This window comes from Phalacrocorax aristotelis, chromosome 2 (assembly GCF_949628215.1).
Source record: "Phalacrocorax aristotelis chromosome 2, bGulAri2.1, whole genome shotgun sequence".
Lineage (NCBI taxonomy): Eukaryota > Metazoa > Chordata > Aves > Suliformes > Phalacrocoracidae > Phalacrocorax > Phalacrocorax aristotelis.
The window spans coordinates 126,732,306-126,748,766 of record NC_134277.1 but is presented as its reverse complement, the minus strand read 5'-3'; the positions used below and the strand labels follow the sequence as shown (position 1 = coordinate 126,748,766).

Sequence of the window (16,461 nt, the reverse complement as noted above, 5' to 3'; positions counted from 1 at the left end):
AATAGCCTGTGGTTTGCAGTTCCATCTCTTCTGTGAAAAGCCTGCAAGAATTGAAAGCTCTGCACATACGCCCTGGTTTTTAAAGTGTTTTCACGTGTGGGCTGGGAGTGTCTTAAGTCCACTGGGAGCTGTGTAATAAGTATTCATATATTTAGATACTATCTACATTTTAAATGCATATTTAAATGTGTGACAACTTCCTGTCTTTTTGTTATATTCCTCCTGCTTTGTTTATCGCTTTCCTATGAAGTTATAAAAATTTATAATTTAAAACCTATTTGCTTCTGAATAAAATTCCTGAATGTGCCTAGAAAAAGTTTGTGGAGAAAAGAGCTGTCACATATCTGGAGACATGTGACAGTGACATGAGCACAGCTAGCAGCAGAGATCAGCCAGAGAAACATCTGCACCCGTTGTAGAGAGATATGCATTTGCCGGCAAAAATTGAAAAACATTTTTAAAGAGACAAATTCCATTAAACATCACTGCTAAATTACAAGGTTTCAAATTCTGGAAGGGTGTGGACAATGCTCTAGTGATGGATTGAGAAGCAGTGGTCAGAGTAGAGGAAAACCTGAATGTCAACCAAATGTTCTCAGTAATTTACAGGTAGAATCTTACCTTGTCCATCATAACACTTCTTTTTGCTAATGTCATCTGCTTATGATCTCGTAACTTAATTTAGACCTTCGGGGACTTGCTGATTTCCTTGACTTTCTGATACTCCAGTTGCCATCACCAACAACTAATGTAGCTCTATTGTTGTAATTGATTTAGTGTCATGGACCACAATATCCTGGTACTTATTATACAAGCGCAACCAAAAGATGCTCCCTTTCCCATAGAATTTACTATTTACTTACATAAAGAGGTAATAAATCCTTCCAGTCAGAGGAAGGAAAATAACCAAAGTCAAAAACACCCAACTCCCAGGTACAGCTGGCTAGAAGAATGCATCCCACTTGTTGGACACAGGTTTGGTGATCCATGTAGTGATGATAAACCATGCTCCTGGCTTTTTTTCCTCCTGTTCCCTTCTTCCCAAACCACCACAGATCATTGCTTAAGTTGTCAACCAAAGTGCTGCATCTTTTAATGCCTGACCAATAGAGACGCTGACCATGTAGGTGCCTTTTGCTTTAGACTTCTAAAAATTCTTAGTTACTTAAAGTATCCCATTGCAGCATATGAACTCTTTAATCTTTACCACCCAAGAATCACAAGCCAAATACCGCTTCAGTGTCTAAACGATCTTTCCAATATCCTTTTGAAAGAAGCAATCAGGTCCCCTGAAGTTGAACATCTTCTTCTATTAATGGTCTTTCCCTTCAGGAATTAAAAAAAAAAAAAAAGTTTCAATATTGGAAGGCATACAGCATGAGGAGCTGTTCATTTTATTTTCTGCATATTGCTGAGTGATGTAGTCCTAAGTAGCTTCTCACACCGTATTCTGTTCCAGTTCTTTGAACAGAAGGCTATTGAAGTCAGGCTATTATAATGAGGCAGCAATATCAAATACTGAATTCTTCTCTTTCATATCATACCAAGTGGGAACTCTGTATGTGATACTGTAAAAATTACCATATGCTTATGAGTACTGAGCAGAATCGCTAGCTTGGTTTTGGAAATTTTTCAGAGCACAAAAGAACCTAGAATTTCACCTCTGCTCCTGAATTAAAAGCAGTCCTCTTAAAATGCAAAAGGCTGCTTTTCCTCTCTCCTTCTAACCAGTCATCTGATAGTAGCTATGTTTCCACCACAATTAAAAGCACAACTTACAAAGCAGCTATAAGAGCAGTGTGCTTTGTGTCTGGTGAACTTCCCCCCACAATGCTGCCTGGTGGGCAGCCTGTCCAGGCATGCCTGATCATTATGAGATCAGCATGGCCACAGCGATTTTGACGTGCTAGAAGTTACTCCTGTGTGTGTGTGATATGGCAATAGGCAAGTTTAATCTTTGGGGTAATTTTGGGGTTGCTGTTAACAAATAACGTAACATAATCCATTACTTTTTTTTGAACAGCACCTCCTGGCACATGTCTCATTTTACCCAGCTCTAGTTACCTTAAAACTGAATGTCTAATTTAAGAGAGTCATCTGGACTCTCTTCATAGTGAATGGAGGTCCTATAGAAACGCAATTCATTCTCCTTAGGTGTGATGTCTGAGATAAGACTGGTGAATCACCAACCTTTCTCCATGATGAACAGTAGAAACATGGAAGACTATCTCAGACTAGAGGCTTAACTTACATATTTGGCTAAATTTAGGTGAGAAGAATCCATCCTTAGTGCCTCAAGTACAATTATTTCCTGAAGAAATTCTGTTCTAAACAATTGCTCTGAATAGAAGAGTTGTGTTCATTTGTCACTTCTCCAGCTGCTCTGAAATAAAATATAGCTCTATTGACTGGTAACAGAGGAGACATCTTTTTCCACCTAAGAAAAAATCTGGTCTTGCATTCAGAAATATATTCATAGAACAACCGTATTACACATCATACAAAATGTGTCAAGTTTTCTAGTTGGGAATGAAGAAGGGCGGGCCTTTATACATGTGCTGCGTGTTCTTCAATATAGGGTAAGCAGCCTAATTTGTTCATTCAGGCTTTGGCTGAGCTGATCTTGTCTCTCCCCAGTTCATCACACGGTATTAGCTTTTATACAGAACTTATGTTACCGTAAGTTTGCTCTTTATCTTTGATGAAGTGGGTTCTGATTTATGGAAGGCAGGATATAGCCCACCAATAATTTAGAATGTAAATCTAAGAAATATTACGTGCTTGCATGTATGTCTGAAAATTAATCTAAATTATGGATTTGTTTTACTGAACTAAAATGCAAGTGTGTGTATTACTCTATCACAGCTCTTTGCAGCAAGAGTGCTGTTGGATACAGAGTAGAGTCAGTTAATAAACAAATGGCCTAACATACCTGGGACTATTGCCTATGGAAAAAATACAGGCATTTAAGATATTCTTAGCTGAAACTTTTAAAAAGTTTAAAGGCAACTTACCTAGGCAAATTAAACAGTTTCGTCCTGCATCTCAGTTCTTCTTTTGCTTTCTTTTCCTTCCCCCACATCTAAGCAAACCACCCTCAGCCAGGGAGGGTACTTCCTAGCAGAACGCTGAATCTGTTGACCACAAAAGGGAGACTTGCGATTTTAGCATTTATAGAGTGGGATTTAAACTTCCCTTTGCCACAGAGTTTTATATATATATATATATTCTTAAACATATAGTTTAACATGCACTTGCTCAGAAGGAAAGAAATAAAACAATGTATGAATCTGCAAACTAATGTTCTACCAACAAATCAACTTTGCCCATACCAGGCAAAACCATACAGGCAAAACCCAACGACATTACAAGTTAATTTTTAAATTTCCATTTAAGTGATATATTATGGCTGTGGATAAAACGGACTGTAAGGCTCTATTTGTATACTGCTTTTGCATAATGTATCCGTCCTCAATAGATGCTCCCTCCCTCCCCAAGGCTTTTTGGGTTTTCTCTCACCATCACTAACCATATTTATTCTCATTACTGTTACGTGAAACACAGCTCCATTGCCCTCTGGACTGTATGTAACAAGTTTACTACAAGGCCTTTCCTTAAAACACTGGCTATACAGAGAAATGATTCAACCGCTCATCCACTTTTCAAATTAACATTTGTGGTACCATATTTAGTAGCTATACAGCAGAGCAGAGTGACTCTTATGCATCTAATGACATGAAGCATATATGAGTGTTTGAGGAGAGCCAAGTCATCAGCTTCATAAAGTAGCTGGGACACCGAAGGTGTAAGGAGGGATCTTACTTGAAGAGCGTAATCAGCCTTTTCTTCCAGTATAGTTAGCATGAGTCTAAACCTGTTTTAATAAAGTAAATAATAAAGTAAGTATCTGTTAAAGTTTTCTCTCTGATCTTTAAATCTTACATGCCTTTAAAAAGACTAAGTAAGTATTCCCCAGCAGTGTGGATATTTAAAAGTATACCAGATTATTTCTGGATTACCAAACATCCTGCACTATTTTACAAGTCCTCTTCAGGACACTCCATAATGAAGTGCAGGGATCTGTCTGAGCAGTGTATACCAAACCAGAGGCTGAGAATCCAGCCCTCAAATTCCACATGGCTTAACCTATGAAAAAGAGCTGTTAGTAATGTTATCGAAGGAATATAGAGACCTAAAGGAGATGTATTAACCACCTAATCCTTCAATGAGTACTAAAATCAAAACAATTTATAGTCAAGTACTCCATCTAATCATGGGTGTAGTTCAGAGGGATTTCACTAGAAGCATTACTTACATAAAATTGTCAATTTAAATTGCTGAGTAGATACTTGTACAAAATTGTCTCTTCCTTGTCTGCACCGTTTCACTTACAGAACAGCTTTAAATGCTGACACCGCAAATCTGCCTCTAGGATTGTTTTGCTCCAGGTAAAATGGTAAACTATCCATTTGTTTATTGACAAAAATAGGTTTAATTAAAACTGATTTTAGATCAGTTAGACACTTACAAACTTCTTTGTGTACACGTGTAAATTGACTTGCAGCTAGCTCAAAAACCTTAGCAGGATTTATATGAGTAAGCTGATTACAAACTCGTTTAAATGTGTTCACACCAGAGCTTGCAATGGTATGATGAGGGTAAATTTAAAATTAGTGGAATTTCTGCATGTACTTCCAAGTCATCAATCAGATCGGGACAACAGGCAAGCCATGGCACATCTAATTATTGTTGTTGCTGATGTCGTGGTAGAAGCAAGATGTAGATGAAGCCACAAAGAACATAGAGGTAGCATCTGCTTTGCAGAATTTAGCCTGCCCTAAACTTTTGCTGAAAGCAAAACTATTCATTTGCATCTTTTAAAAAATGCAAACTTTACAGAACTGCAAACTTATTTTAAGTAGTTTAAATGTCATTGAAAAACAGTGAGAGGTGACTATGTTATTTTCCATGAAAAAAATGTGCTTCTGTTCTCTGACTAGCTCTCATAATAAGCTGAAGTATTCTTTACTAGCTTTGCTTTTGGTTAATGTGTCATGGGTTGGCCATTGACACACCTTGAAGAATAAATATATTATCAGATGAATACTTGAAATACACTCAGGAGTCTTTTATGCTCCCAACAATTCAGTGGGAAATTCACCACTGACTTCAACAGCTGAGGTTAAGCCTATTCTGAGAATGTCTGTAAGTTCTCAATGTAACAGAACAGATTGACATGGAACACTTGAGCATTATATTTTGCGAAGCTTTTTAGGTACCTGAAAGACAAAGCTTTACTGGATAAATACACTGAAGAATATCTGCCAGAAACCCACTATTGTAAAAACCTTCCCTAACAGTACTGTTGGCACCGTAAGTAAAGTACTACACCAGAGACATGAATCCTGTATTCACAATGACATGAATGTATACATTGGGCGGTATACATTCATATGTACTCCCCCATTCCTGAAAGAAAAATCTATGTAAGTCTTTAAACTTGTGCCAATAGGTGGGCAATGCCTGAATTGGACCCTTCATTTATATAAGGTGGCATTACCGGTGTGAAAATATAAGCAAATCATAGAATCGTTTAGGTTGGAAAAGACCTTTCAGATCATCGAGTCCAACCATTAAACGATGGTTCTAGGATTTGTCAGTCTGATTCTTTCAATTATTTGCTCTCCACCAGTTTCTTCAGGAAAAGGAAAATGAGCAGGGGTGCTTACTCGGAATATACAAGCAAAGACAAGGACATCATTAGCAAGATGCTGGCACAAATTTAGAATGGAGGAAACTAGCCAGACTGACAGGATTATAACAGCAGTTTGACAGAAGGAAGGCTAATGTCTGTCTGGGGAGGATTGAATTTTGGCCACTCCATGACAAGTACTAGGGTTAACGGCACAGTTTTGTGGATGGTCTGAAAGAGGGTCTTAACCACGGCATATTATTCCACAAGTATTATTGGGGAAGAAATTATGTCCATTCAACAAGGACAGGAAAGAGCATTTGAGCACAGTGACTCACAGACATGAGGAGGTAACCTTTTAACAGCATTAGAAAAGGACTTTGAAAGACGCCAGTCATAAAGAGCTAAAAATAAGAAATGTTAGAGAGGAAGAGAGAAGAAAGAAGTAGGCACTAAGAGAGAAAAGAAAGTAATGAAAAACATCTTGAGATATTTGAAGTCAAACGCCAGGGATCTAGTGAACCTATGGAAAAAACATGGGTTTAGGAGCATCCCAGAGATATGGTGGCACACTTCAGTGACTGTTGTATATAAGAATGCTAAGGAAAATGGGCACAGGGAATCAGGGAAGGGTGATTCATTTTGATCGAATCAAGGAAGAGACAAAAGATGCTGTTCCTCGTGAAAATGAGAAGGAGAAGTAAAAGTATGTCATGACTGGGGTCTATTTTTCATAATAGACTACAGCTGTGTTCAAAAGGAGGAAGCTGATGTTTTTTCTGACTTATTCTGAACAATTAATAAAGGTATTAAAAAAGCTTGCCTATGAGATAACAGTGGATTTAAATTTATTTAATACCAGTTATAAAAACAGTATGGCAGGACATAAAAAGTCCATCAAATTCTTGCAATATTTTAGGGATGACCTGTTGCTTGACAGGACAGAGGAAGTTATAAGGGGCATTATGAACTCAAATTGCATGACAAGTAGGGAGGAGCTCATTTTGATTTTAAAGGCAGAAGGTAAACTGGGTGAAAGTGATCATGACACATTTTACCAAAATAGGCTTCCCTACTCTAAGAAAGAGGAAGAAAAAGCACTACGGCACTGTCAAGTAGGGATTGCATTGTTATGTAGAAATAGTTAAGCTAGCTTTAATCAAGCTAGTCTGGATACTAAAAGCAGGCTCATCATAACAGCATGCCATTCTATATGAGTTAATTAACCTCCTTTCTGTATGGTCTAGGCCTGAGCTCAGTCATTTAAAGCTAACCTAGATTTTCTACAGAGAACAATAGACTCATTTTTAATTAAACATACAATAGCAAGCTATCTTGATGTGAACAAAAGGAAGCTGGGGAAGCTTAAGTAGACTGTGTTAACATCACATTAAGAGCTCTTCAAGGATTTGAAAAAAAGTCATAGAAGAGGATATAGCTGAAGAGTAACATAAAAGAATATGAATAAAAGAATAAAATCACAAAGCCTACAGTACAAAATGAGTGACAGGTAAAAAGGGGTATAAAAGGCAACAAGAAAATGTTCTGGAAATATATCAGAAGGGCCCAGATACTCAGTTAAATTTATCTTACTACAGAATTTAGAGAAGGAATGGGTTAAAAACAATTATCTGTATTCAAGATAATAGGGTCTGAAGATTTTTACTTCATAATATAGCAAAATTAATCTCTGAATTGCTAAAAGACTAGGTCCAAGGTGACTAGAAAAGCATAAAATATGTCTACGTAAGGAAAGCAGGTCCAAAGCTATCCAGATTAACTTTGATCCCGAGGGATATTCTAGAACTTCCATGATGAAGAGGTTACCGTAAGTTTGTCAGGAACAGATGCTCTCAGACTAATCTAATGCCCTTTTTTAAAGTCAATTTCACTGATTCAGTAGAAAAAGAGAAACAATAAATATCTTAGATCTAGAGTTCAGTATAATTTAGACACTGTCCCATGACAGTTTTCTTAAAACAAGAAGCAAATGAAATATAGTTTTCATGCAACCACCAAGCAAATGGCATGCTCCTTGCAAAAATCAAACTTGGACAGCATTTGCAGTGAGATCCCATAAGGATCTGTTTTCATTTCAGTTCTATTCAATATTTCTGTTAGTGATCTGCAAGACACAACAGAATATAGATACTTGTAAAAAATTTTGGTTTTCACCAACCTGGGATCTAGAAGAGAGGATCAGACTTCAAAACTAGTTCAATAACTTAGATGAATGTCTAAAGGTAGCAGGATGAAATCAACAAGGCCAGGGCAAAATATTACACCCGAGAAGAACTCAAATGTACAAAATAAAATGGGGAGAACTAGGTAGCAATATGTTTAGAAAAGGTTCTGAGCAGAAGTAAGTTTCTGTCACAAGAAGGAAAGCAAATTATTTCTGGGATGTATTTATAGATGTTCCTCTCGTGTAATACAAGGGACATACTGCACTCTAGTTAGTGTTGATGCCTCAGCTGGATGGCTATAAGGGGCCTTATACCTTAAGATAAAGATGATAATCATACTAGAAATCAGACAGAGTAAAACTGTAAGAATAAATCATTTATGAGAGCAGACTATGAGGAAAGTGAACAAAATTGTTTAGTCTATGAGATGACATACATACCTGCACGTATAAACAATTGTATAAATAAATACATTTGCACACACACATCTGTTAAAACCAATGTGAACAACATAACAAATATTGTCCATTTCCACTGGGAGTATGACAATAAGGAATGCAGCAAAGAAAAATCAGGCTGGATATTGGACAAATATGTATTCATAAATGCTGCTAGACATTTGTACCAGCTACGTGCAAGTGTTGCAGACTTCCTTCAAATAGGTGCTTTTACAAATCACTTAGATTAATAGCCCTTGTGGATGATATCACTGGTTTTCAAACTGTAATCTGTCACCTCAGATTCTGTGAGCAACTCCTAAGAGGTCGCTGAAAGACAATAAGCAAAAGTAAACCTCTAAACCTCTTCTCAGTATATAGAACACTTCTCATATTCATGTTTATGGGTCCACAAATTGAAAATGTTTGAGTAACAGTGATCAATGTATACCTGATTCAGCCTCAGCACAGTGATTAGATTAGACAATCTTGAGGCCTACAAGCCAATAATTCTCTTTATTCCTATGTGAAAAATTACATCCCGTCTGTGAATCAATCTTTTTTACTTATAAAAATGCAAATAGCACTATTTTTCTACCTCACAAGAGATTGTGTCCGTAAACACATTATAAATTGTTCAGATACAATGGCAGTTATATGAACTAAAGTGTTTTATATGAACTAAGGGATTTTATTTACTTCCCCCTTCCATAGAGGTTGTTTTTTGGTTTTGAACACCTGGCAGAACTTCACCTCCTGCCTGGGCAGCATCCGTCACATACATTAGGGGCAGAATGAATCTCGCTGCAATGGCATTATATTTACAATTTTTAGTTAAATGCAAGTAAATAGACTCTTTGTCTATTTACGCTATGTAATAAAGCGTGCGCTTCCCTCCGTGGGCAGACGAAGGCGATTTTCAGCCGAGACTTTAAGCGCCCGGGTCCGCGTTTCCGCACCCAGCCGTGAGCCGTGGACACGGATGGCACCTCCCCGCCAGCAGTAATAAAAATAAGGCGGCAGGAGCTTTAAGGAGAGGTGGGTGGACGGAGGGCGGGCGGTGCGTTCCCGCGGTGAGGGTCCCCCACCCGAGGCAGCCCGGCGGCCCCTGCCCAGCCCAGGCCCCCTCGCCCCGTCGGGAGGGCCGCAGCTCGGACGCGGGCGCAGAGTCCGCCATGCCGCCGGCCCTCCTTCCCCGGCTGCTTGTGCCGCCTTCCCCCGCCTCTCCGGCGGTATAAACGGGGCGGGCGCCCCGGCCGGGCCCGCAGACCGGCTGCCTGCCTGCGGCCGCGGGCCGGCCCGCTCTCCCCGCCTCCCTGAGGCGCGGCCTGCCCTGGCCTACTGTGGCTGTGGCGGCGGCACCTAGGCCGGGCGGCTCCATGGCTTTTATCCGCAAGCGGCGGCTGGAGCGGGAGCTGTACTCCAAGGAGAGGTGAGCGGCCCGGCCCCGGCTACCCCCGCTCGGCCTCGGCCCCCGCTCGGCCTCGGCCCCCGCAGCAGGGACGGGGTACGGCGGCGGCGCTTCCCGCGGTGCGGCGCCGGCCTCGCTGGCGAGAGGGGCCCGGTGCCGCTGTGCCCCGGCCCGCACCACCCCCTCCGCCGGGTCGGGTCGGCGGGACCCCCGGACGGGGAGGCGGAGGGCCCGGCGGAGCGCCGGCGTCAGGGGCCGGCTGCTGCGCTCCTGCTACCTGCCCTTGTCATGGGATGGGTAATGGTTCCCGGGGGTTGGGGCTGTGGAACAGACCTGGGGGGATACGACTGCCGCCCGCTTTGCGTAAACTGCATGAAAACAGCGTCTGTAGATTTTTATTTAGTTGTTCTCAGTTGTGTTAGTGGCGTGGCGTTCCAGCGCTGCAGCACTGTAGATGGAGGTGTTTTTTTGGGGTTTTTTGTGTTTTTTTTTTTTTTCCTCCCTGAACACTATAATCAGCGTATCGTCAGCCCTTAAATTACAGACTCTGTGACGGCTCTTTAAATTCAATTACCCCGTTCCTGCTTTCTGACTGTAATCGCTATTTTGTGTTCCTGTGGCTAACTGAACACACAGAAAAGGCTTTTTGCACGTGCTTGAGTATATCCTGTATTTATTCCCTTGTTTTCAGCTAGTGTCTTGCTTATCTGCGTCCCAAACGCCTTTGCAATCTTAATATTGCCATGTAACCTCCGTAAGGTGAGAGCGGTCAGTCAGCGAGGGTGGTGAGTGGAGGGACGCGGGAGCCTTCTCAGGGGGAGCAGGGCTCCCCCGTTCCCTCTGGCTGCGGAAACCGGGGAGCCAGCAGGTACAGGGGCCGGACAGCAAACTGGTCCTGGGCAAATTCCTGATGCGCCTGATGCTGCCTGTCACGCACCACTGTTTATTGTTGGTGAGAAAAACCACATGACAGAGAGCTCGGCTCACTTTGTCCATTTAAGTTCTGATTCATAGCTATTCAGCTCGTGAAGCTACTGCAACCTGGGAAGTGTTTTCAAAGTAGTGACCCATTCTGGATCATTTTTTGTCTTATTGAATATCTTTTCCATGCTGCTTTTGGGGACTGCTGTGGGTTCAGTCGTGTCTGAGGGGCTGCAGGGAAAAATATGGATAAGCTTCCTATGTAGAAGGAAAAGAGAAGGATTTTTAATTTTGAAGTAAAACTTCCTAAGTGTAAGAAAAGCTAGAAGAACTACTGTATTACCTATTAGCTCTGTTAAGGATTTATTATAAATAGTCTCTTTTTTTTTTTTGAGAAGCTGAGAAAAAGGCAAAACTTGTCAGACTTGTCCCAAAGAACCCAGGTGGGGCCTAAATCTCTTCTAAAAAGCCCTGAAAACAAAACTAACACATCAATGTCTGTCAGCATTACTGATATGCAGTTATTGAAAGTCTCTAATGAGAAATATTTTTCTTTGCTCATATTTGGAAGCATTTTAGGGTCTTACTGACTTTGTAATTTGAGCGTCTCATGAAAGATGAGTCTTGTTCCCATTTGCACTGGAGGTTTTCCTATCTAAATGCCTGCAAACTCATTTCTTTCTTCACCTTGCCTAACAATTGATCTGTGTGTAAAATAAAAGTAAATTTGTATATGTTTGGTACCCTGTATCAGGTCTTTTCCCTTCCCTCTCTTCCTGTACTTTTCTGAATTAGGAAAGCTTAAAAATATCTAAGTGATTTAAAAGGTTTTGGGCTCTGAAATATCAAATTCTGCCTTCTGTTTTCCTTATAGTCCTGCCTTAAAACAGTACCAAAATAAATAACTTAAAAAAAAAAAAAAAAGTAGCTCTTTGTACCGCTTAATTGAAGGGAGCTCTTCTTTTTACATTCTTGCTGGGTAATCGTTACAAAGGCACCAACCCCTGCTTCAAAGTTTCTTTTGATTAACCTGGTTTTGGTGTAGATGCTTCCTAGTGAGATGACCAGGACTCTCTGAAACTGTGTGGCAACTGCATTTCATGGATGGTTTCAGTTTTTTTGTTTGTTTGGGTGTTTTGTTGTTGTTATTTGCACATTGCTTTCTACAAAAATGTAAGCTGTGAAAGTTCTGGTTAAGACAACTGTGAAACTTAGTAGATGAAAAGTTAATCTTATGCAGTTGCTTTGGGGTAAGGAAGATCAGATCGGTTTTAAGTAATCTGAAAAAAATAATTCCCTCTAAACTAATTAGTTGGACTGCTTTAATGTAGGTTTATGTAACCAGACTTTTCTGACTGTGTGCAGTTTTCTAGAAGAAAACAGCAAAATACTGAAATGTCCTGTGTGCACACACTGAGAACAAGCAGCAGGTTCTACTTTACATCTCATTAAACAAATCCATGTCCCTGCTGAGCAGAGTTCATTCTGGCAGGAATTCTCCCTTCAAATTCATCTGTATTGGTAGATGTCTATTTTCACTTTGCCCAAGTGTTCAGAGTAAAGAAAGATGAGATATTATGCCCCTTTTCTATTCGTGTTGTGTGCATGCTTACATAATTTAACCTTTAAAATATTCAGCATTCACGAGTAGGAATCATTTTTTACAAACAATTCTAGCTGCAAAACTTCAAATTAAACGGTGCAGTGTTTGCCTCAGGTTGTTGCTCTCTAAAAATCGAGTTCTTGGCTCTGTTGGCGGTGTGCCCAAAGACGGCCCAGTCTAACCCTTGATTCAGGGGCTCTTTGTAATACAGTTCTGCTGGTTTGTCTCACATGCTGCTTGGCTTCTTGTTCGAGGGGTTCATCTCTTCTGCTGGGAACATCACTGACAGGAAGCAACCTACTAGCACCACATAGGTCCTGTGGGTGGATCTTTTGCACGATGGTTGCTTGGGCATTTGGGTATTGGTTTTGAAATCTGTAGCCTTACCTTACTCTCTTGGGACAAAATATACATAATGAAGGCTTTTATGCACACATCAGCAACTGAGTCCTACAGCTGGCCTATAGATACTTTGCCCGTGTTAGGAGGTGATTTAATTTTAGAATTGGTTTTACATAGCTGTGGGCTGCTGCTGGATTGGGTAGGCCTGCTTTTCCATCCCCAGCAATGTTCTTCCGTGATCCGTAATATACTTTCAGTATCGGGTCAAGTGACTGCAAGGTGTGTTGGATCAGCCACCTGAAACCCTTGTGTCCAAGTAGATTTCCAGGCTGTGCTTTCCTGATGAAGTGACGGAGTTGGTAAGAATTCAATCACAGATAAAGAATTTAAAGCAGCATCAACAGAGTACCTTTTCTGGGTGGTATAAATGGGATTTTGTCAAGACACTGGTCCCTGCACATTCACTCCTGTCTCCAATTTGAACAAGTCCAGCACTTCAGTTGGTAGGTGATATTGGTATATAAAATAAATTGTGGGTTTGTTGGGTCCGTGTGTGTGTGTCCCCCCGTCCCCCCCCCCGTGTTTTTGGATCTTAGATGAGATCTTTTCAAACTGAAATGTAGAGGGACACGTGCATCAAGCAAAGCAACAATAAAATTCTCGGGTAAGCCTGATTCAACACACTCTTTATTTGGAGGATATTTTATAGTATCTTGGCAGGACTTATAAACCCCAGGTTGTAGTTTGTAAAGTGTGATTTTCTTCTTTGTTGCTTTGTGAGCAATGCTAGGAATGTTTGGGTGCCATTTGGGTTCCCAAACCTTGTGCATAGGGGATGACATCATACAAGGTGAAGTTTTGCAAGTGTTTTCCTGCTACTTAGTGTCATGCCTAGTTTTCCTATGTGTCTTGGGTGTGTTCTTGACTCATTCCTCAGCTGTTTGTTGAGTGGCAATTACATGGGAGCTTTTTGAAAAAGGCAAAAACAAGACACTTCCAGCTTTATATGTAGAAGAGAGCTACCACAGTTCTTCCTTGCATTGTTCATTTACCAGCCTTACCTGTGTCACCCCTATCTTTCTGCTACTGTAGATCAAGTTCTGTTTTCTTGGCAAGGTGCTTGCCTTCCCCTCCCTCCGCCACCCCCACCAAAGATGATTCTTGAACCAGTACTGATTCCCTTCACAAGAAGATACTTTCCACATCACTTTCATATGAATTTTTCAGGTTTTCTTAATATACTTTTTTCTGGGGCAATACAAATACAGGAATTTGAAATAAGTCTTCAAGCAAAATTATATTAGTATGCTTTAATTACCTCTCCCCTTAAGTGTAGGTGCTTACCTTTGAAGCTCAAACAGCTCCATCATATGCTATTAAATGATTAACTCTACCAGGTTCTGTATACTTCTAATACTGGGTGGAAATTGACGATGTTCCAGCACAAAAGCTGTTAGAGCCTTCATCAAAGTTACCTCGGGGAGTGTGGAGGTGTGTGTGACTATGTTATACTGATTATCCACTGCCCCTGCCCCCAGCATACCAACCTCTCCCCCCACCCCAGACAGACAGACACAACTGTGACTAAACAATCTTCCTTCCGTCTCAGACCTGGGATACTCCTTATGTTCTTTAAAGTTGGGTTTTTTTCCCAGCTATGTGAGTTCTTATAATAGAAGGTGTTCCCTTACCTAGCATGTTCTTCCCACCATGCTCCCACCCAAGCTGCTTCTGCTGTTGATTTCGAATACAGAGTTTGCATTAATATTTACATGCTGAGATCTAACAGCTTAAGCACCCTTCTACCCACTCTGAAGCTCAAGGCTTTGCCCTGGTGGCGATGCTGGTTACCAATTCGTTTCATCCTGGAAAGTGAAACTGCTTCTTAGCGTCTCTGACAGCAGGGTAAGGTCGTGTTCCTGGCTCCCTTGTTCTTGCCCTGGACCCATTCACATTGTACTCTCTCAGGTACTTCATGTTCCTTTCCATGCACTGATTCAGGTTACTAAATCTGTGCAAAATTGCCCTGGGGAAGCTCCACAGCTCTGAACAGAAGCTTTTATTCTCATCTACTAATGTGATGTATTAAAAGAATATAATCTTCTCAGAAGTTTTCTGAAAACTTGTTTGCTATTGGTGAGACTTTGGGGTCAAGACCAGACTGTTAAGAACCTATAAGGCATCTTTCAAACTCTCACCCCTTATAGGTACTTTCATGGGGTTTGAGCTTTGTTGGAAAATCTTGTCTAATTTGTGTCTCTTTGTCATTTTCAAAATAATATATTGGGTTCTTAAAAATAGTCTAGTATGTCAAGTTCAATGTACAAGAGAAAATGGTAAATGATCACTGAAGATATGAATGTGACTTACTAACTTCAGTAGTCTGTTGGGAGCCATTAAGTAGCATGGTGACCACAAAATCTGTGAACATAAACCTGTTGAAATGTGTCTTTATTAGGAAGACAGCATAAAAGTATCCTGTAATACATTTTAAGGTGTGAGTTTTATTGCTTGATTTAAAAGGATTTTGCATCAACAGATATTTGAGTTGCTTTCCAAGAGAAGATACAACATTACCTTTCTCTAAGTAGATTTTTAATAAATGCTGATTAAATCATTTATACTTGGGAAGTTCCAAATAACAATTGGGTTATGCATCTTGAAAATGTATTAAAATTAACCACTTCCTTTTGAGAAGAAAAATATCTCAAACTTGATCCTTTTCTGTTTGCCTGAAACAGAATAGTTTCTGATATTCAATTATTACTGTATTATAGGAATACAAAGTTTGAGAGCAGCAGGCAAATGTAGAGGATACCTTTGATTCTTATTAAAAACCATAACTGTTTGTGTTAGAACCAGAAGTTATTTTTAGTCCTTCTAAATGATCAGCAAGAACTAGTATCTGGAAAAAAAATCTGTTTCATTTTAGTATAGTAGTATTTTTGTACATTTCCCAGTTAATACTTATGGTTTGCTTTTGAGGGGAAAAAAAGATTTATTTTTTTTTTATAGGTTCCTTTATTTTTGGGGGGGGGAGCCAACTGCATTATTGAAGTTGTCCAGTTGTCTTCTCACTGGAAGACCAGTTTGCCTGACTAATTGCTGAAGTTGAGGGGGTGTTTTTATGTCTTGGGGTCAGACTTGAAGGCAGGGGAGGGTAGACTGGGAACAGACTTGCTTACTCTTACTTGCCTTGACACTGGCTTTGTGATCTAGGCTGTTCTTCCAAGGCAGTGCGGTAAGTCATGGGCTTACAGTGTACGCAGTTAATGACTCAGCACAGGGAACAGTACAGTTGCTCAGTGGCTGAAGACCAAAATACAGTATTCAACTGTTATAGGTTTATCAGTTTTTTTTATATGGGGTATCATGCATTCTCTTCCTACTGTTATTTGTTGGTTTTGGGTTTTTTATTCCCCTCTTGTCATGTGCAGAAGAATTAAATTACACTAAGAGAGTGTACAAATTCCTGTCATAGGACTACATAGCAGTTGATAGTATACACATTTGTATGTCAGTCATCTTGATATCACAGGTGTCTTTGGAGTACTTTCTTTAGCTCTTTGGAAGACAGTCAGCCTAAAGGCCAAGCTTAGTTGCATGCTGAAGATCCCCATTGCTTTAATTGTATAGCTATTGGGATTGATCTCCTATTTTTTCAGGCATTCACAACACTGTATTTGCCTACTTGTGCAATTTACCAGAGACTGATCTGTTCCTTTGCTATCTGTAAATACTTGTTAAACGTCCTGGCAAGCCTCAAGTATTATCATGTGCAGTGATGGCTCTCAAGAGAGACCCTGTTGATACAGTAACTATCAGTGGCTCCACTTATTTATGTGGAAGAATCTGTTCTGTGAAGATAA

At 40.2% G+C, this 16,461-nt stretch overlaps 1 protein-coding gene and 1 long non-coding RNA gene across 4 annotated transcripts in view; one reads left to right on the top strand and one right to left on the bottom strand.

The window, feature by feature from the left end:
• Positions 1–290: 290 nt before the first annotated feature.
• LOC142053953 (uncharacterized) lies at positions 291–4,170 on the bottom strand. The gene is made up of 3 exons (XR_012659390.1): positions 3,823–4,170; positions 3,015–3,134; positions 291–1,326 (listed from the first exon to the last, which is right to left on the bottom strand). It is a non-coding gene; the product is annotated as an uncharacterized LOC142053953 (long non-coding RNA).
• A 5,390-nt stretch (positions 4,171–9,560) lies between these two features.
• Positions 9,561–16,461, top strand: part of NSMAF (neutral sphingomyelinase activation associated factor) — a 39,604-nt gene continuing 32,703 nt past the window's right edge. Inside the window, exon 1 of one of the 3 annotated variants that reach the window (XM_075085078.1) lies at positions 9,561–9,747. In XM_075085078.1, coding sequence (XP_074941179.1) covers positions 9,695–9,747 — 53 coding nt within the window. In that variant the 5' untranslated portion in view covers positions 9,561–9,694. The remainder of the gene's footprint in view (positions 9,748–16,461) is intronic. The other 2 variants (XM_075085079.1, XM_075085080.1) reach the window with 2 other exon arrangements.